The 22,319-nt window shown below is 39.8% G+C and overlaps 1 protein-coding gene across 2 annotated transcripts in view; it reads left to right on the top strand.

Moving 5' to 3' along the window:
* LOC138102696 (chromodomain-helicase-DNA-binding protein 1-like) overlaps window positions 1-21,847 on the top strand; it is a 56,354-nt gene extending 34,507 nt beyond the window's left edge. For both annotated transcript variants that reach the window (XM_069000425.1, XM_069000424.1), the window contains 7 exons: window positions 10,501-10,755; window positions 11,180-11,320; window positions 13,403-13,581; window positions 18,657-18,753; window positions 18,966-19,020; window positions 19,965-20,172; window positions 20,347-21,847. In XM_069000425.1, coding sequence (XP_068856526.1) covers window positions 10,501-10,755; window positions 11,180-11,320; window positions 13,403-13,581; window positions 18,657-18,753; window positions 18,966-19,020; window positions 19,965-20,172; window positions 20,347-20,710 — 1,299 coding nt within the window. In that variant the 3' untranslated portion in view covers window positions 20,711-21,847. The remainder of the gene's footprint in view (window positions 1-10,500; window positions 10,756-11,179; window positions 11,321-13,402; window positions 13,582-18,656; window positions 18,754-18,965; window positions 19,021-19,964; window positions 20,173-20,346) is intronic.
* The last annotated feature ends 472 nt before the right edge of the window (window positions 21,848-22,319 follow it).

Here is a 22,319-nt window from a genome sequence, read left to right as displayed (position 1 = left end):
GGAAGGGAGAAAGAGAGAGCACGTGTCTTTTTCTTCCTTTTATAGCTTTTGCTCCGCCCACAGTCCGCCCACAGCCCGCCCACAGTCCACCCCCCTGGTTCAAGGCGGTTGGTGTTTTCCCCTTGACAGACCACCTCTGTCCACCAATGGCTCCTCCTGGTCAGAGGGGTGATATTAGTTGAGATAAGGGTCATGTGCTTATGGGGGGCTGGGCTGTTTGTTGCAACTGGGGTTTTTTTAAAATCTGCCTTGAAACCAAGATACAAGTAAAACATAAAAATACATCCAACACATCTTAAAACACTTGTAAAGGTATACAGTAAACACAGGAAGACCATAAAAACTTGATTAGTGTACCTGGACTGATGGATTGATTTTAACATTCAATTTAAAAATATTAAGCTCAAATTAATTAAAGCACTTAATATGCAAAGACCAAGCACAAATAGGGATTTCATGTATGACAAGTCCCCCCTTTTTCTCTTATGTTCACATCTTTGGTCTTTGCATTTAAGTGGAGGTGGATAACTCCTCAGGGATAGATTCAAGCTCTTTAAAACTGTCCCACACTTGCTGGGCAATTTTTTTCTCCTTTCTAGTTTTCTTATTGTTACTATTATTGATATGCATAATCTTTTGAGCGAATGGTGGACGCTGCTGTTGTCCTTGAAGATCCTGGATCAGTGGCATGCTTTGGACGACAGTGGTGATTAGACGGATGAAACAAGGGATTAAACAAGGGAGAAAAATAAGTCCTGTAAGGGAAAGTCCAACAATAATTAAAGCTTTCTTCCACCATTGTCCTTGGAAAATATTTTCCCACCATTCAGAAGTGATCAAGGGCTGCCATTTCTGCACTGGAACATGGGCTAGTTTCCTGATGTTTTGGGTAATCTTGGTGATGGCTTCACCGTGATCATCAATATGGATGCAGCAGTCTGAGGTGTTAAACTTGCCGCATACTCCACCTTCTTCAGCTAGTAAATAGTCCAATGCCAGCCTATTTTGGTACACGGCTGCTCGAGTTTGCCCTTGCTGTGTGTTAAGTAGTTCAAGAGCAAGAGAGGTCTCATTAGTGATTACCTCAATTAGTGCTTGCAGTCTGATGATCCGGTTTAGCATGTAGATGGGAGTTCGGTACCCCCAGCTCCCATCCTGTGCCCATGTTGCAGGTCCATAAGTCTCTAGGATCCTCTCAGCTGGCCACTCTTCTTCTCCCCATCTCTGGGTCCCTCCTATTACATGTCTCTTAGTACGGAAAAGTTCATCATAAAGGGAGATTCCAAGGTGGGCTCCAGCGTTTTCAGCAAGTAGGAAGAAGTTTGGTTGAATGGCTCCAAGAGTGCAGCTCCCTTTCCAGCGAGGTGGTAAGTTGGAATAAGCTCGGTTACCACAGATCCAGTAGAGGTCTTGTGGTGCTTCCCAGAAGTGGGGTTGTATACTTGCTGCTGTAATCCAGTACTTGGAAATTTGTGGCAGGACAGAATATGGATTTCCTTGATCCCAGCACTGCCAGAGTTTTTTAACAGGATTCAAAATGCAATTTTTGTTTTTAACCTTTTCTGCAGACCAGAATACATCTGGTTCTTGAGGTATCCACCAATGTTTTTGCCCATCAGTTACCAGGTACCTTTTGCATATTGTCTCACCAACTTCTTCTAAAAATTTTCTTCCTTTCCTCCAGATGCATTCTTCTCCAATAACAGTATTGCTTAGCAGACAGGTTTCATTGTCATGTCTGGTTGTGGGGGAGAGATTACTCAGTCGGAGTAAATCGGGGGGTCCAAGACTGACTCCCCGCCAAGGCCAACTCTCCGATTCTAAAGTTCCTCCGCACACCCAGCAATTTGTTAAATTTAGCTGTTGTCCAATCCTTTCTGCCAGGTCAATAAACAAGTTTTTCCTTGACATCAAAGGATTGTTTTCTTTTTGTTTTTCCTTTTCTTCTATGACCACCTCTTGGATCAGGTCAGTGTCATAGGTCTTTCTTTTCAACAAATCTTCTGTTTTGGTTATGTATCTAAAATTGAAACAGAGCCAATCGTCTTGGGAGGGGCACTCTCCCTTCTGCTTATGTATTTGGGTGCCAATGTTTTTGCCAATCCAGTACTTGTGACCTTTTTCTGAGCAGATACTCAACCTTGTTATGTTGTAACAAGATGGATTAACATAAGTATGTGCTCGGAAAAAGTGTCGAATTTGAAATGAGCCTCCTTCTGCCTGGTACACAGTCTTGTAACATCTGTTACAGCGGCTGTCGGCTGCTTGTGTAAAGGGAGGCCAGAGGACCCAGAGACAGATGACACTTAGTAGCAGGATGTTGCTCACTTTCCCCTTTTGGCATACCCGAGAGGAGCTGTCAGCATTTGGGTTGCCTCTGCTGGTGGGGGTTGTCATCTTTGCTTCTTTCGTCCTTTCTTTAGGCATCTCACCTTCAGATGGTTCTTCAGTGACCTCAGGCTTCTGGAAACTCATGGTTATTTTAGGGTTGGCCTTGTCAAAGATTAGAGTTATCGTGCCCATAATTTTGGAGTCTGATTGGACTGTTATTGGAAGAGAATGCTGGCTTCAAATGGAGCCTTACTATACAGTTGATGTGACAATATGGTTGTGTGAAGGCAGAATCTGTAAAAGGGAATAACAAAGAACAGAATTAACAGCAAAATATTTTCAACTTAGTTTAACAACTTGTAGCTAGCACTTATTACTGAGGTATAACTGGGGAAGAACTGGGAGTACAGGATTTTATTAACTTGGAGTGAGGGATGCTGAGTGGAGCTTTCAAACAGGGTGTTTAGTTTGATGGTTTGTCTGGAGGTTTCTTCTCTTCAATTGGTGGTGTTACTGGACCCTTCACCCTCTTGACATGCGTCCAGCCCTTCTCAAATGTCCGGACAGCAGTTTCAGTGGTTAGCTGGACCTGAAATGGACCTTCCCAGGATGGGGTTAATGACTTTTCTTTCCAGGATTTTATTAACACCCAGTCACCTGGATTGATGTGATGTAAATTAAAATCAAGTGGGGGAGTTTGTGGTAGAAAACCTCTTTCCCTTAGCAACTCTAGATTTTTGGCAATTATCTGTACATATTGTTGTACATTGGTGTTTCCACACTCTTTCACATTCAACTCTTGTGGTGTAGCAAGGTAGGGTAATCCATACAACATCTCATATGGTGAACAACCCAAATCAGATCTTGGCTGTGTCCTAATTCTAAGAAGAGCAAGTGGAAGGCATTTTACCCAGGTCCATTTTGTTTCCAGCATTAATTTTGTGAGGGTGTTCTTGATTGTCTGGTTCATTCGTTCCACTCTCCCAGAGCTCTGTGGATGCCACGGGGTGTGTAATCTCCAATTTGTTCCTAATTGCTGAGCCAATTGTTGTACAATTTGGGAGGTAAAATGAGTACCTCGATCTGAATCTATGCGGTGGACTATCCCATAACGGGGGATAATTTGCTCGAGGATCACCTTACTCACTGTCTGGGCTGTTGCACTGACAGTTGGAATAGCTTCCACCCAGTGGGTAAGGTGATCAACGATTACCAATAGGTATTTCCACCTCTGGACAGGAGGCATTTCTGTAAAGTCAATTTGAATGTTTTGGAAAGGCCTGATTGCTAATTCAATTCCTCCGCCAGTGTTCTTTTTCATTACCTTTTTGTTAACCTTTTGACAGATTACACAGTCCCGGGTTATTTGGTTGGCTATTTCATAAACACCAGTGCATCCAAAGGTTCTGAGATAGTGATCCGCCAGAGCTTTTGAACCCCAATGATTGCTTTGGTGAATATTTTGTAGAATTTCTCGGGTTAAATTTTTGTTTAAAATTTGGCGTTTATCTGGTAAATACCAGCGGCCTTGAGAATCCTCATTGGCACCAATTAAAACTAATTTCTGTTTTTCCTGATCAGTAAAAATGGGCGTGGGTAAAATGTTAGTTTGTGGAATAGTGTCAGATGTGGTGGTGTTAGTTGGAAGTTGGTTTACTTCCATCACTTTTACCTCTTCTTCCACTGCTGCTTCTTTTGCTGCCAAGTCTGCTAGGTTGTTCCCCCGAGCTTCTTTTGTGGTTCCCGATTGATGACCTGGAATATGCACTACTGAGATCACCCGAGGCAGTTGCAGTGCTTTTAGAATTTTTAGGATCAATTCCTTATGTAGGATATCTTTCCCTTTGGTGTTTAGGAACCCCCTTTCGGACCAGATTTTTCCAAAGGTGTGGACTACGCCATAAGCGTATCTGGAGTCAGTGTAAATGGTCCCGATGCTTCCTGCTAGTCGGTGGAGTGCTTTTTCTAGGGCATAGAGCTCACAGACCTGAGCTGACCAGGTTGGTGGCAATCTGCCCTTTTCTAGCACACACATTTGGTGTCCATCGACCACTGAATAGCCAGAGCATCGCTTTCCATCCACCACTCGAGATGACCCGTCAATGAAGAGGATTTCCCCTTCATTGAGGGGACAGTCCACCAGGTCCTCTCTGACTTTTGTCTGGATGTCAATTATCTCAATGCAATTGTGTTCAATTTCTTTTTCTGATGGGGTCCCATAAAGAAATTGAGCTGGATTTTGGTGTGTACACACAACTAACCTCAGGTGGTCTGAGTGCATGAGAATGGCTTCATATTTGACTATTCTTGGGTCAGTTAACCACTCTGCAGCCCTGTGAGCTAAAATGGTTTTGATTGAGTGTGGTGTATGCACTGTCAAGTCTCCACCAAAAATGAGTTTTTGACTCTCCGAGACCAGAACAGCTGCTGCGGCGATGGACTGGATGCAGACGGGCCATCCTCTGGACACTGGATCTAGTAATTTGGAAAGAAAAGCAACCGGCTTCCTGACTCCTCCCCACTCCTGGGTCAAGACGCCATAGGCAACTCCCTTCTCCACATTAACAAATAGATCGAAGGGTTTTTCTAGTGAAGGAAGGCTTAAAACAGGTGCTTTTGTTAATTTCTCTTTCAGATTTTGTAATTTTTGTGTGTCTGAATTAGTCCAATTAAAAGGTTCTTCTTCAATTAGTTTTTCATATAAAAATTTGGCAGATTGTGAATACTGATCAATCCACAGTCTGCAGTATCCAAATAGGCCTAATAATTGCCGGATTTCTCGTTTTGAAGTTGGAGGTGGTAGATTTAGGATTCCTTCTACTCTTTCAGCACTGAGTTTTTTTGTGCCATGGCCAATTAGATGTCCCAAATACTTCACCTCCTGTAGCACAAATTGTAATTTAGGTTTTGACACCCTCAGCCCGTTCCTCCCTAGAAAATTTAGTAACTGAATTGTAGCAGTTCTTACCATAGACTCCTGTTCCCCAGAGAGGAGCAGGTCATCTACGTACTGGGTTACCTGAATCCCTTCGGGTGGAGAAAAGGAACTTAGCAAATCTTCTAGCGCTTGGCCAAAGAGTGTGGGTGCCTCGGTGTACCCTTGAGGCAGGCGAGTCCAGCGCAGCTGCTGCCTCCGTCCAGTGTCTGGATCCTCCCAGGTAAATGCAAAGATGTCTCTGCAATGAGAATCTAGAGGACATGACCAGAAAGCATCTTTAAGGTCAATAACAGAGAACCAGGCATGTGCTGGGGGTACCCGACTCAGGAGTGTATAGGGGTCCTGCACCAGTGGGTACCTGGTTTGGACTCTCTTGTTGACCTCACGCAGATCTTGTACAAGCCGGAATGACTTATCTGGTTTCTGGACAGCCAAAATTGGAGTGTTGTAACTGGATTTGCAGGTCTCAAGAATTCCATCTTGTAATAAGTCCATGATAACAGGCTTCAGGCCCTTTCTTTTGTCCTTGGAGAGGGGATATTGTGGTACACGTACTGGCTGGCTATTTGGGAGCAACTCAATTGTTAGAGGTGTGATGTCCATTTTTCCCCGGTTGCCAGGTTTGGCCCACACTACCGGGTCAATGTGTTGCTCATCTACTAAAGATAAAACAAACAATTTAGTGGTCATTTTTCCACCCTGCGGTACCACCCCAACCCTCAGAGGTATTTGGAAGTCACGTCCTAAAAGATTGATCCCAGCTTGAGGTAGGTATAGCACATCCCCTGTATGGGTACGTCCTTGTATGGAAAGGGTTACATTTTTAATTACAGGAACAGCAAAGCTTTCACCATTAGCACCATATATATCTAATGTATCTTGAGAAATAAAACATCCTGGAGGTGTTTCAGTGACACAGGTTCTTTCAGCACCTGTGTCTACTAAAAACTCCACTTGTTGTCTCTGGGGTCCAGCTTCTAATTTTATCAAGGGCTCTTTAAGATGTTTTTGCCCCAGAGAATAAAGCCCCTGACCCCTTCAGTTGTTCAAAATTTGTCCCTCCATTTGAAGGACTCCTTGATCTCTCTGCTTTTTAAAACAGTACCACTGCCCGTGGCCTGGTTTATTACAGTATGTGCAAATTAACCTCTCAGGTCTTTGAACAATTGGGGTAGATTGTTTATTGCAAACACAAACCTGTGGCTGTTGCTGAGAGCAGATTTGGGTTTGCTGTTGTGGGATGCCCCTTTGGGAAGTTCTTTGTGTAGGAGGGTTGTGGATTGGAGCATTAGTACTGTTATTCATTATTCGGCTTTTAGCCTTCATCCTCTCTTCATCCCTCCTAACAAAGACTTTTTGGGCTTCCTCCAGTAATTCATCTAGTTCCCTCTCTGGCCATTTTTCCAATTTTTCCAATTTTTTCCTGATGTCAGGCCAGGAGTGAAGCACAAAATGTACCTTTAGCATAGTTTTGCCTCCCTCACTGTCTAAGTCAATGACAGAATAAAGTTGAATGTTATTCCTTAACCGAGCCATCCAAGCTGTTGGGGACTCATCCTTTTCCTGTTCCCCACAAAATGCTTTTTTCATATTATTAACTCGAGGAACAGCTTCTCTAATCCCTTTTATAATTAAATTTCTGTAGTCTTTCATGTTCCTCCTGCCCTCTTCTGAATTTGGGTTCCATTCAGGGTCTGTCAGTGGTAATTTTTGTTCTCCAATTGGGCCTTGATTAGAATTATTTTCTCTGTCCCAGACTGTCACTCCTGCAGCTCTAATCAATTTTCTTTCCTCAATGGTGAATAAGGAGTGAAGGATGGATTGTATCTCTCCCCAATTATAAATATTAGGGCCGAGGAATTGATCAAATTGGTCAGCTAGACCAATGGGGTCAGCCATCAGGCTTTTCATTTCCTTTTTAAATTCCCGTACCTCAGATGAAGCTAGAGGTACAACTACATAACCAATTCCTCCTTGAGCATTTCCCATGGGTACCTCCCTAAGAGGTAAAATTTTAGACTCATGGGGAGTGCTAAGGCAGGTGGGACAGTCAGGTGTTTTAAATGATTTCTTTCTAGTGCAAGATGCTGGGCCATCCTGGCTAGAAGAAATCCTTTGTCCGGTTATCTTTTTGTGAGAGCAGGAAGGAACAGAATTTTCTTTTTCACTTTCATTCTCATTTTCTGAGTCCCTTTCGATTGGGTGGCTTGATGAAGGAAGGACCCTTTCTTGTTCAATTTGGACCCTCCTTTCTGGAGGAGTTACTGGAGGAAGGTAGTCTAGGGGGTCCCACTTTGGTTTATTTAATTTAGGTTTTTGCTTTTCCTTCTGTTTGTGTTCTTCTGCAATGGAAAAAATTTGGTTTGAATTTTTATTAAGTCCAATTGAATTAGATTTAGTTTCCTCTTCCAATTCTATTTTTTTGCTTTGGTCTTCATTTTGTTTTTGCCAATAATTTAACCAAATTTTAGCATAGTCTAATTCATCAGAATGTTTTGGAGCTTTGTAATGTACATAAGAATGCAAAGCCTCACAAAGCCATTTTTCAGAAGACCCATACTTGGGCCATTTGAGACCATCTTTGTTAATTTTATGTTTTGGCCACTTAAAAACACAGTACCTAATCATTTGACACTGGTCTTTTTCTTTAGTTAAAAGATTTTCTTCCCACTTTAGGAGCATTTGCCCTAACGGACTGTCTGGGAAGATTTTGTATTTCTTCATTAGGTCTTTCTTTTTGCTATTCGCTTGTCCCATTTTGTTACTGGGAAGCAAACAAGTAGCTAGTGCAGAAGAAAAAATTTTTTTTTTTTTTTTTTTTTTTAATTAAATAAACCAAAGTATTGTATTATATAAAACAATGAAAATATTGCATAAGGAAATAATGTTACAAAATAACCTAAATTCAATACACTATCACAATAATAAAAAATGATAATAAAGTTATAAGCATAAAATACAATACAACTAATGTAGAGAAGAGCAAGCAGGGTTAGTAGATATATAAGGGAATGAATGATGGCGAATCTGTGGGAAAAAAATTAAATATGGCAGGCTGGTGAGAAACAAATATGTTGCAAGAAAAATTAATTTTAATTATAAAAAGAATAATTAGTGAATATTTAAATTGGTTAAAGTATAACTGAAATTTAGATAGTTTTATACATATATACTTAAAATTTAAGAAACAAGAGTTGTCTTTATTAGCAAAGGAGAGATAAATTTAAAATATTTATAACCAAATTAAAGGAAAAAGATTATAATGAATAACACAAACAGTAATTCAAAATATCAAAGTAGTGTCTTATGATTAAAGCAGATAAAGCAAATTACAACTACAATCCAATAACCCAAACACTCCAAACTAACAGGAAGTATAAAGGTGCTAGATAGCACTGACCACAAGAGTGCAGCTAAAACAAGTTCACACATGCACAGGGGTAGCAAAGGGGTGCAGTTCAAATTAAAAGGACACAAAATGGCGGCCGACCACGTGGAAACCCGAAATTTCAAAATGGCCGCCGACCACGCGGCGGCGCGAAATTTCAAAATGGCCGCCGACCACGCGGCGAAAAGGAAAAGAGAGGGGTTTAAAATGAGGTTTCTCCTCAGTTCTAGACCCGAGGAGACTGAGACACTAATAAAAATGAATTTGGGGCTGCGCACACCCCTAAAACGTGGAAACCTCCCCCCAGAAAGGCTGATCACCACACTCGATCTTCCCCTCTGTGTCTCTAAAGGGTGATCCCTCGTGGTGCCCTTAAAAATGAACCCTTTCAAGCACACTCACACACACACTGGGGGCGGCCAACCCCCCACACACTCTCTCACAAAAGGAATTCCACTCGGAGGTTCCCCAAAAACTAATAGCCCTTAAAAAGGGTAAGTCCCTAACTAAGTTCCCTTTAAGAAGGGTTCAAGCCTTACCACAAGTCTTTCTCCACCGGAGGTGTCCTTTCTCTGCTGCAGTAATCCTTGTGGGAGCCCAGAAAATCCAAGGAGAAAAAAACCAAAAAAATCGCAAAAATTCAAAAATAGTAAAATTAACCAAAATACCTGGATTTTAGGGCAAAAATAGGATCCCGGCCGAGTCCCCAAAAGAGTTGTGAGGAATGAGACAACTCTTTGTAGAAATTAAAACAATTTATTAAAACAGAAAAATTGAAAAATTGCAAAAACTAACAAAATATAAAAATTTGGGATCCAGGTGGCTCAAGGTATGCCCCAGGAGCGCAGGGATTCAGGAACTTAGGCTTAAGGCAGCTCTGAACCTCAGGTAGAGAAAAAAAATAAACTTGTAGTTTAGGCTGGTCAAAAAGAAATCTATTTCTAAAAGCCCCTAGAAAGGGGTAGGCTTCTCCAGCACTGCCTTAGCAAGCTGGAGAGGAAGGGAGAAAGAGAGAGCACGTGTCTTTTTCTTCCTTTTATAGCTTTTGCTCCGCCCACAGTCCGCCCACAGCCCGCCCACAGTCCACCCCCCTGGTTCAAGGCGGTTGGTGTTTTCCCCTTGACAGACCACCTCTGTCCACCAATGGCTCCTCCTGGTCAGAGGGGTGATATTAGTTGAGATAAGGGTCATGTGCTTATGGGGGGCTGGGCTGTTTGTTGCAACTGGGGTTTTTTTAAAATCTGCCTTGAAACCAAGATACAAGTAAAACATAAAAATACATCCAACACATCTTAAAACACTTGTAAAGGTATACAGTAAACACAGGAAGACCATAAAAACTTGATTAGTGTACCTGGACTGATGGATTGATTTTAACATTCAATTTAAAAATATTAAGCTCAAATTAATTAAAGCACTTAATATGCAAAGACCAAGCACAAATAGGGATTTCATGTATGACAAGAAGTCTTTTATCATCACCATGCCCCGAAAAATCAGCTGAGTCTTGTGATGTCTACTTCCTTATTGCTTTTAGCTCTTTGCAGCTTAACTACTTTTTACAGGGGCAGATTTCTTTGGTAATACAAAAGTTTAATGGATTTAATCTCTCACACACCCCTATTTACCCCTGCCCAATCAATACTTGTTTTGTGTCACATCAAGGAAATGAGTGAGTAGTCCTCATCTTGTTTTGCAACTGCATCCAGCTCCATTTGATAGGTGTTAAACCTAAGACTAAAGAAATCACACACAGGAAAAAAGTACATTTTAATCTGATGGTTGCAAAACTTGAATGGTTAGAAACTCCATTTGATGTGGCATATATGCTTGTGTATTGCAGGATGAGATTGTTTCAGTGAAATGTCCACATAAAAAAATAAAAGCAGAAGAAAATGAAGAAAAGCCTGAGCCAGATATTGGTATAAAGAAGGAAGCTGAAGAAAAAAAAGAGACAAGAGAAAAAGAAAATAAGAGGCATTTAAAAAGAGATAAAAAAGAAAAAGAAGATAAGAAAGAATTTAAAAATATTAAAGAAAAGAGAGATAACAAACTAAAAGAATCCACAGAGAAAGAAAAAGAAGTAAAGGAAGAAAAGGTAGCTAGGTTTATTTTTTCTTATATAGCACTAGAAAAGGCCACCAGGTTTTTGTGAATGACTTTGAGTTGAAAAGATATTTTGGATCATTTACTTTACAGTTGTCATTTCATTGAAATCTTTTGCATCATGTGAAGTTTTATTTTTACTGCTTGTAACTACAAAGGCAAATGAAATGGGAAATTATCTTTTTAAAGATCTATAGCTTAGTGGGACTGAGAGTGCAAGTGGTGCAAGAAGCTTGTCCATTCTCTTTCTCCATCCCTCAGAGAGAGAAAATAAAAGGTAATATCACTGCATGACAGATTTTTTTCCTTTCTTTTTGTTATTATTGAAGAGAATGCAGTGATTGCCTAATTACAGTATCATTTCTGCCCAGAAATAAGGTTTGCTTATCAGATAAATTTTCATGTTTTGTTCTTAGGTAAATGAACTCAAATCTGAAAATAAAGAAAAAAATAAAAAAGTTTCATTGTTGGATATTCCAGTTCATATTACTGCAACTAGTGAAACAGTTCCAATATCAGAAGAATCTGAAGAACTGGATCAGAGGACATTCAGTGTGGTAAGTCCCTTGTTGATAATTTAGTGTTTACACTTGATATTCTAAATGAGCACAATTTCTAATGTTTTTGATTCTGCTATTAGGTATTATAGATATATTAGATATCTATTGCCAGTAAAATCTTAGATCAGTGAAGGGTTATCAACACTGTACTAAATTCAGTTTTGTTTTCAGGTCAGCAGTTTTATTTTATTGCATTTATGCAGTATAGTGAAGAGTATTTGTCTAGTTGTCTGTGTGCTGTATAGTTTTAAAATACAGACTGTGAAGATCCATCCTCAAGACTAATTCATGGATACTGCTTCTTAAAGGACAGAAATGAATGAATTTTAATGCAGCTGCTATAGTCTCTGACTTGGCCTTATCAAATACCCCTTTGTTCTTTGCAAGCTAACAAGAGAAAGTTGCTCTTGAAGTATTACAGACTTCCTGCATTAGACAGAGGAAGGAACAAATCCTAAAGTCCTTAGAAATATCTTGCTGGAGTAATATCTCTGATACCAAAAGAATTTCAGTTATATCACTACTTTTGACCACAACAGAAACAATATTGGAAGAACAAAAGGGAGGTATGTAACATTTTATAGGTTGATTGGGGACTTTGGAAGGATGCTAAGAATTTACTTTGAGCAGCTACTTTTCTGCTGTAGAAGTTCTATCATTCCACTTTCAACAGTCGTCTGTTACTGCTAGACAGGTTTACTGGGTCTACTGTGGTGCTGGCTGCGAGAAGCAAATGATTTTGTTTTCTCATCAGTATGGTACTGACTAGTTTACCGATGTGGGGGTTGTTGTTTTGTGTTTTGTTTTTTATCTAAATGATGTTATAAGTGACTCATCTATAATTTCCAGGATATCTTGTGAGTGGCTAGGTGACTGAAAATCACACAATTCCCATGTACAATTATGCTTCTCTGTTCACCTCTACACTTAAGCAGTGTACTTTGTAAACTGTCTTTTTAAAGGTTGCTTAAGCTGTGGTTAGTGCAATAGGTAATGTAGCTGCTTAATTACTTAATGGCGTGAACTGGTAATGGAACAGCTTCACTGATTTTTGAGTTGCCCCTAGATGTTGACACAGTGATGGTGATGTTCTCCAAAATCCCTCATATTTTTGATTCTGAATATACAGACTTGTCTTTCTTCCTTAGTGGGAGCAATCATAGGTTGGGTTTGCATATAGAACATTTTTTTGGCCAGGCCCTCTGTTCTGGAAGGTATATTTTATCATTATGCCATGATCAGATGCAAACTAATTAGCATGTTTATCTTTTCAAATGAAAATTACTGCTGTGGGTTGTTGAGGCTAACTCATTTGACTTCTCGTCTATCTTGTGACAGGTAAAAATATGCATTTCATCTGTCTACCTTGCCATTGTGATTGAATGGTATTTCCAAGAAAAGGTCTATAATTTAAAATATGCTAACTGGTTTATCTGTATTTGCTATTAACATGTTTAAATTAGTGTGAAAATTCAAGCATACACATATGAAATATATCTATGAGTACATGTGTTGTCATCACTGTTACTAATTTAGGCACACCTAAACTAGCTTTATCCTAGTATCTGCATAGAACTCAGGCTTAAAAGCTGCTCAGAGAAGGAATGCTGATCCTCTGTTGAATGCCAAGTTTAATTGTTGCAGAAAGTATCTACTTAAACTATAATAAACATTCTCATACCTAATCTTGACACTGAGTTTGTATAGCTTTCAAGTCTCTAAAAAGTAAAATAACTCTTTTCCTATATATTTATGCTGAAAGTTAAACCCATGATTGTAAAACCTAGTAATTCCTTTCCCTCGGAAAATCTTTTATATTAACTTAGTGCTTTCTTAAATCTTTAATATGTGTTACATACAATTTAATGCTTTCATATAGGAGTAAATTTTCAACTGGATTTAAAAAGCTACTTTTTCCAAATGAAACCTTATAGTAAAACTAAAAGAGCTGCGAGAAAAGACTTGTTTTTCATTTGGCTTACAACAGTACTGTCTTTGCCTGTGTAAGGGTGAGTCATGTTTTACAATTTTTATCTTTTTATTTTTTAATTAATGTATTCCTTTTTTTACATTTTACAGTGCAAAGAAAGAATGAGGCCTGTTAAAGCAGCACTGAAACAATTGGATAGACCAGAGAAAGGCCTTTCTGAAAGGGAACAGCTGGAGCATACTAGACAGTGCCTAATCAAAATTGGGGACCACATTACTGAATGTTTAAAGGAGTACACAAATCCTGAACAAATTAAACAGTGGAGAAAGTAAGTTATTCTGCATGATTTTTCTTGAAAAAGGGAAATCCATAATAGCTTATATTAAGCAGAATAGGTTTTAATTATTTCTCATTTCTTATTCTCCATTTATTTTATTTTTCTGCTGTATCAAATAAGGACTTATAAAAAGATGATTATAAATGGTTCCAGCTTTTATTGGTTTCACTTTTTTATACTTGTATAGCAATGCATTTTGTCCAGTAGGTGGAGTCATCTTACCTTTTAAAACCAAAGAGAAAATAACTGTATTTAGAGTATATTTAATGTTTAGTGTTGGGGTCCCTCCCCCGCGCCCTGTAGCCCTGAGGGGAGGCACGGGGTTTCCCTGCCCCTGCTCAGCCTCGTTCCCCATTGGTTGGTTTGTGTTCCCCTGCGCGGGCAAAGCAGCTCGGGTGCTGTGACTGGAGCAGAGTCTCTCGGCAGAGCCCCGGCCATGCGGCTGGGGAAATAAACATCTCTGAAACATCTAGCAAGAATCCGTCCGCATATATTTCTTTTCCACGGGACTCCTGGTTTGATAAAGCGTGTTGCAGTATCCCCACTGCAACAAAATGGTGGAGAATGCGGGCAGAACGATCCCCGATCCCTAAGCGACTTTGTGTGAGTAAACCCTGGAAACTTTGGATTCTTCTTCTTGGTTTTGTTTCGCTATTCCATATCTGGACTATGGAAGAATCGTGGGAAATGGGGCTCTCTGAGCCACAGAAAAAAATGTATCTAGAAGTAAAAGGGATCCTTGAACAACAAAACAAAAAAGTATTGGAACCGGGAGATCTTGAACACTTTTTTATCTGGCTTTTCAAAGAGTTCCCCTGTATTTCTCGAGACTTACTTTTTGATATCGGACCTCCTGGATATTATCAGGAGTGTTTCTGGGACGAGATCTATGATAAACTAAGGGATGGACGAGCGATAGAAGCTGTCCGGGGATCCTTGGTAATCAGCGAAGCCCTTGAGGGGCATTTGTATGGTCCCATTACCCCTAAAGCAGAAGATCATACCTCTCCCGTGGCCGAGACCGCGCGGCTGCCATCCCGGGAGTGTATGACTGTAGCCGTGCCAGCGGAGGTGCCTGTGCTGGATGTGCCCGGCCCCCTCGGGAGCGCGCGCCTTACTGCGGACCCCATCCCTGTCTCGGGGTCACCGGCCACCTGGCCGCGAGTGAGGGAGCGACGCCGCAGGCGCCATGGGTGCCGTGAGCCACGAGCAGCCAGGAAGCGGAGGTCAGCGTGGAAGCCCGCTCTGAGCATACGGCTCGGAGAGCCCTGTGGAGGGAGAAGCGGCGGTTTCCACAGCGACACGAGAAGCCGCGCAGCGCAGCGCCGAGCCGAAACGAGGCCGCTCTCGAAGTAGCGTGGAGTTTGCGGAGCGGAGCCGCTCACGGGGTGTGGGGCCAGCGGCGATGGCAGCGCGGGGCCGCGCAGAGCCCAGACAGGCGCTGGAGCGGGGCCGTGCAGAGCCCAGACACGCGCCGGAGCGGGGCCGTGCAGAGAGCGCAGAGCGGCCGCGGTGCGGGGGCCTGACCGAGACGTCGGAGTCAGCGAGGCGGCGGCCACGCGGGACCGGCACCCACGACAGACACGCAAGCACGTGATAGGAGACGTTCTAGCAACGAAAGTCACAGGAACTGTGAAATGGTACAATGTAAAAAACAACTATGGATTTATAACACGAGATGATACAGGGGAAGATTTATTCATCCACAGAACTGCCATTAAAAGGAATAACCCTAAAAATTACCTGCAAAGTGTAGGAGATGGGGAAGTTGTTCAATTTGATATAGTGCAAGGAAAGAAGGGTTTACAAGCAGCGAATGTTACTGGGCCTGGAGGTATTCCCGTCAAAGGCAGCCGTTATGCACAAAATTATAAACAATATCCATTCCAGCAATTTCCCTACCCACAGCCTAATTTCCCCTTTTACCCTATACCCAATATGAACCCTTTCCTAAGTCTACCCTATCCCCAGTTTATTCCTAATCCGTTTTTCACTCCATGGCTTCCTTATACAGTTCCATTTCCCTACAATTCCTCTCCGATGCCGATGGGGGGATGAAAAGGGGGAGAGAAGGAACCCTCTCCTGCCTCAGTTTCCCCACAGGCATGTCCAGAGAGTTCTGTCTCCCTTCTGTCAGCCCTGAGATGTTCCACAGAATTTGTTTGGACATTTAAAGACTCAGGAGGGTGGCTTGTTTTGTTTTGAAACAGTTCTTGTTATGTTTATCCAGTTGTCTTCATTCTCCTTTTATTAAAATAAAACGGGTGAGATGTTGGGGTCCCTCCCCCGCGCCCTGTAGCCCTGAGGGGAGGCACGGGGTTTCCCTGCCCCTGCTCAGCCTCGTTCCCCATTGGTTGGTTTGTGTTCCCCTGCGCGGGCAAAGCAGCTCGGGTGCTGTGACTGGAGCAGAGTCTCTCGGCAGAGCCCTGGCCATGCGGCTGGGGAAATAAACATCTCTGAAACATCTAGCAAGAATCCGTCCGTATATATTTCTTTTCCACGGGACTCCTGGTTTGATATAGGCGTGTTGCAGTATCCCCACTGCAACAGTTTAGTGGAAAAGATTTCTTATCATTAAAGAATATGGCTTTTTCAACATTGAAGTTTGTTTTTGTTCTTTATTCATGCTAAAAACAGGCCATTATAAATGTATGTGTTGAACTTTGGATGATTTTGAGTTGCAGAATCCTTTATTCTTTTTAAAAATATACTCTAAATCATACATTAACTGACGATAAAAAAACATTTATCATATCATACTCAGAAATGTATTTCAAAATGGAATAAGAGTTTTAAGTGTTCTTATGCATCTGCGAGGTGGTAACTTTGGAAAAAATAAGAAAAATGTTGGTTTATAAACTTGCTACATTTTGTTGTTAAGTTCTTAATACAGTTTGAGTTAGTTTTATCATAATGTGCACTTTAATCCTTTATGGTTGCATATATGGTTGCACTTCCATATACAAAACTCAGTCAAGTGTTTCATTTTCTTGCAGACTGTTGTTAACAGAATACTTCTGCTGTTTGTACTTGCTTTATTTTAAAATATTGGGGTGAACTGAAATACAAAAACAATATCCATGTCTTAAAGACACTTTGGTAAACGTTATGTTTCTTTAAGTGGAAATTCATAGTAGGATCATAGAATCATAGAATCGTTAAGGTTGGAAAAGACCTCTAAGATCATTGAGTCCAACTGTTAACCCAGCACTATCACTATGTTCACCACTAAACCATGTCTCCAAGTGCCACATCCATATATTTTTTGAACGCTTCCAGGGATGGTGATTCCACCACTTTCCCGAGCAGTCTGTTTCAATGCCTGACCACCCTTTCAGTGAAGAATGAATATAGTGGAGCTACTATAATATTAATTCATAGTAATGCTACAGTACCATACATAGATTATTAAAATATGTGTTTGTTCTGGTTTGGCCAAATTTAGAAATATATCCTCTGAGAGAAGGCACAACCACCCCTCCCCCCCCCCAGGTTCGGGAAAAAATAAATTTTCCTCGAAGGAAAGTGAAGAAGATAAAACTATTTATTTAACAAACACACGGGAAAGGAAAATAATGTTAAATGGTAAAATCTTTCGCTGTAGAGGAAAAAACCTGGGAAAGTGTTCGAGTCCTCCCTTTGGTCTCCTCGGAGCTGGGGCTTAGCCCAGGGCCAGGCCCTCTGTGCCCAGTGGAAAGTCCTCCCGATGTGCTCTGATGTTACAGCAATCAAGCAGTCCAGTAGAAAAGGGAGAAAATCCGAAATTCCAGGGAAGGAAAAATTCAACTCTCAGTCTCTCTCCGGAGAACAAGAAACTGGAAAAAAACTGGCCAAAAGCTGACTGGAAAGCAGCAAGCCGGGTGCTTCCTCGCTCCCCTGCCGTGGCTGGGAAGAAAAAAAAAAACCCTGCTATCTTTATTTGACCTTGAACAAGCTGCAAACTGCTTTGAGAAAGTTTTGCTCAATTTTTCCTTCCCCCTCTCAGGCTCAGTTTAGAGGCATAGAAAGGCACAAAAATTAATAAATTAATTTCTGGGCATAGGCAGCGATATGGGATACACATCATAAGGTCACCCCAAGACAGTGTTTTATCTATCTTTGATAAGACATAGAATTTAGTAAAGGTATTCATGCTGTATTTCTTATACAGATGTCATTGGGCACACCATTTGCTGGTTTTGTCTAGTTTTACAAACCTCTAGGCCAAAACTATAATGTTTAAATCATCACAGTGAAAGAGCAGATAGATGCTTATTGAGCCTACACACCTGAGATGTTTCTGAACTAAACACTAGTTAGAACAGTAATATTCCGTAGTCTTTTAAGCATTCCACCTGTAAACTTTGCTAAAAGAATTCTAGAGTTTAGATCTGGTGTCTGCGATCATAGAAGCAAATCTTGTCTTTAAGGTTTTGGCTTCTTGACACCAAAAATGTTTTGTTTTGCTTTCTTCTTTCATAGCATAGATTAGGATCAAAGATTTTGGCATGCTGCTTCCATCCTCTTTCAGATTTCTCATTTGGTTTCAAAAGCTTTGACCAGGTGTCTGGTCACCCCAAGACACTAGGCTTTGGAATTTCGTGGGAAAATCCCGTCCCTGATATCTGTAGGAAATTGGGCACATAGGTCAAATTTCTTATACTGCGAGAGATTTAAAGTTCAGAAGAATCTTTACTGTGTAGTAAATACTCCGGTTTTCTGACATATTTCAAATAATCTTTCAGAAGAATTGCACAACAAATTGAAAACTACATTTTTATGCAATTGCACAAATCATTGATAAAATTGCCATTAATACTATTTTTCATGCACTTTGCATTCTTCAGTCATTGTGATAAATATTACAAAATGACAAATTATTAAAGTAATTAACTTCTGAAAAGTTTGAAATACAGCTAAGTAATGTTTGCTGTGCAGCTAGATAATATTCTGTGTAACAGACTTTACAAATAATTCAGTTTACTGAAGTACTGTTGAAATAATTTCATTTAAGTCCATATTCTGTTGTATGACACAATAAAAACTAATATATGGAAGAATTATAACCTCTCTTTCTTTTTCCTCAGAAACTTGTGGATTTTTGTCTCTAAGTTTACAGAATTTGATGCCAGAAAGTTGCACAAGCTGTATAAACATGCAATCAAGAAACGCCAAGAATCTCAGGTAATACTTTCAGACTCTCTAAATATACAAAAAAGATATTCTAAGTTTTATAATTGTTATTATAAAGTATCAATTGTTTACACTCAATACACTTTAAATGTATTTTACTGTTCATAATAAACTAGTTTGTTTTCTTAGGATACTTTCTGAAGAATTCAGATGCAACTTTGGGATTTATCAATGACAATTTTTGTACTTGTCTCTTTTAACAGCACAGTGACCAGAATATTAGCAACAAAGTGAATACACATGTAATTAGAAATCCAGGTAAGAAATCTTGAGCATATTATTGTGCTGGATATCTTAAATGATGATGGTATGTAAAGTGAAATAAAACTGTCTCCTAGAACTCCCACATTGATGGATATCATAGGGATACACTGACTTAGCACAACTTCACTAGTTTGCTGATGAAATTCAACTGAGCATGGACTGAATTTGGCACTTAGAGATTTTAGTAGCAAGTTATTTGGCCATTCTCTTAAGTAAATTAATTTTTTAAAACCCACACTTTTTTGTATTTAATTTTGAGGAGGGAGAGAGGCCAACTCAACATTTGTAAACTTCTTGGAGGCTCTTGTCCTGTTTGTAGCAGTTGTAATGTCACCATATCATGATAAAGTCATGGTTAACAATCAGTTATATGGGATGTCTTTTACTATTGACAATAATACTGTTTTTCTATGCTCCCATAGTTGCCTTCTTGTAATACTTGTTTTTATATCATATTATATAAAACCTAGAGTATGTTATCATGAGTTTAAAATTAGTATAATGTATTTTAGGAATACCACTAAAAACCTTTCATTAAGGTGTACCTCTAAAACTAGTGTTCTCACTAGGGCTGTCTCCTTAGAGAGGCGCTTCCTACCATTCTGTTTCAAATTGCTCTACTAAAGGCACCTGGTTTCTATTCCCTGCTCAATTAGACCACACTGATCTTCTCCATTCAGTCTGTAAGGTTGAAAAATTTAGTTTCTCAGCCCTACATTTCTACATTTCTACCTTGCTTGCCTTCTATTTACATCTGAGGTTTCTCTCAGTTTGCTCACATTACTGCATTTATCTTTCAATTATGTAGATATTGTTTCTGTCAAACTATAATGCCACTTTCACATTGCTTTAAATCTGACAGAAGTGTTGTTTGAATGGGTGAAGAAAAGAATTTATACTGTGTGAGGCTTCCTTATAACCTCTGCTTTATTAAACAGATGTTGAAAGACTGAAGGAGAATGCAAACCATGATGACAGTAGCAGGGACAGTTCTTCTGATAGAAATTTGTCACAGTACTATGATCATCATAAGGACAGGCATCAGGAAGATGCTTATAATAAAAATGACTCAAGGAAAAGGTCCTATTCAGCCTTCAGCAATGGAAAAGACCACAGAGACTGGGATCACTATAAACAAGACAGCAGGTAAATTGCTCTGTTAAAAATTCCTTTCCTGGTTTTTCAGTATGCTTGTAGTAAGCACCAATGAATCTTTTCTAAGTAACGCAAAATTGCAAAGACATTTCTCTTATGCAGTTCTGTTGAATTGACATAATTGTAGTCCTTACTATGTGTTCAGTAATAAGTAATTTTTTTCAGATGCTATAGTGATGGTAAACGTAGAAAACTGGATGACCACAGGAGCAGAGATCACAGGTCAAACCTGGAAGGAAGTTTAAAAGACAGTTGGCCTCATTCAAATCACCGTTCCCATTCAGACCACAGGATACATTCAGATCACCGTTCCACTTCAGAGTATATCCATCATAAATCTTCGAGAGATTATAGGTACCACTCAGACTGGCAAATGGACCACAGAGCTTCTGGTAGTGGCCCAAGGTCACCATTAGATCAGAGGTCTCCTTATGGGTCAAGATCTCCTATAGGACGCAGATCTCCATTTGAACACTCATCAAATCACAAAAGTACACCTGAACATACATGGAGTAGCCGGAAAACATAACAAAGACTGACATTTTCTGGACCATCTTTTAGCCATATACAGTAAACTAACACAGTAATTGCCTTATGTGACTTGAAAGATATGGACTGGATATTGTTAGTAGCAGTATTGTTACTTCTTTCCAGGATGCAAGGTCTATTATCCCAACAATAGAAAAATATTTTTGTATTTAAAATTTCTGCTGCACTATGCGGCAAATGTTGTGGCAGGTGTTTTTTGGGGTTTTTTTTCCCTCTAAGAAATGGAAAATGTTTACTTTTACAGGGACCTCAATACTGCCCCATTCAGACTGAATCTCATAAAACTGGTTTTAGGGTGAACACAGTTTAAATTGTGTTTGCAAATGAGTTTTTAAACACAGACCTGTGATCATGTTTCAGGGAGAAATGAGGAGGGGTTTTTTTTGTTTTCTTAGTAAAGCATTCTTAAGGACATTTGTTCACTTTTCAAAGTTATTTATTTACATTGTATACTACAATCACCTCACCGCTTTGCATCACAAGCTTGAATATTTAAGTTCTGTACCCATAACTGTAAAATAGCCAGGATTTCTCCTGTTTGTGGTCAGTTGTAATAATGCCTTTTTTCAAAATAAAAGAAATCGCTGAAAATTATTTCAAACTAATTAAATGGGATTTATTTTGCTTGTTCCTTTCCCTACCTACTCAGTCCTTCTTGTCACAGAGTCAATATACTAACACTTTTTAATAAAATATTTTTATTAAATTACTGTTCAGAATGCAAAAATGGGGATGGGAACCTTTTTATTCCATTTAGTGCCCCCTTTTTATTGGATGCTTCAGACACATGTTTTGGTTTTCTATTAAACTGACAATATTGTGATTTGTTGTAATGAAATGGGAAATATTCAGCTAAACTGTGGTCTGGAAAGTTTTTCAGTCCATAGGTTTTAAAGAAGGAGTGTTCAATATCTGAACACTTTTGAATCCAAATCAGACAAAATTTATTGGAAATTTATTGTTTTCCCTCTTGAAATGGGCAATAATGTCAAATGTGCTATGCAGCCAGTTAATATTTTAGATTTGAATTACTTTCTATTGCAAGAATTATTACAATACACACTGATTGTATATAGATAACTTCTGTTTGACAAATTAAATTTAAAATGAAATGTGAGCTCTTGTTTTCTGCTGGTGTTTTTCTACAGCATACATCTTTCTCATGTAACCATAAAAATATTCAACTCTTAAGTACTAAATACACAACATAATTAGGGAAGATAAATGTCTACCCTGGCATCATGTGGTTGGAGCTAATATGTTGCTCCAATTTTTCTTCATCTTGCAATGTGTTGATGTCTTGGTTTAAGACAATTTAGGGGGTGGACACTCCAAAATGAGTTACCTCCCCTTTTAGTTTTAACCACTCCCCTTTCACCAACAAGGAGAGATGAATGTGAGAAGATATATATGAAAAAATAACAGTTTACTAAAAAAAAAAAAAAACAACAGCAACAGGCAACATAACAGTAATGATCGCTAGATACAAAGGTGCTGAATCTCGTGGACTCCCCAGGAACAAAGAGAACAAAATGGTGGAGAAACCCCTCCCCCAAGATGGTGCCCTCTGTAGACAACCTCGTGGTCTG

Source organism: Aphelocoma coerulescens (assembly GCF_041296385.1).
Source record: "Aphelocoma coerulescens isolate FSJ_1873_10779 chromosome W unlocalized genomic scaffold, UR_Acoe_1.0 ChrW_unloc_scaf_1, whole genome shotgun sequence".
Lineage (NCBI taxonomy): Eukaryota > Metazoa > Chordata > Aves > Passeriformes > Corvidae > Aphelocoma > Aphelocoma coerulescens.
This window is presented reverse-complemented; position numbering and strand designations above follow the sequence as displayed.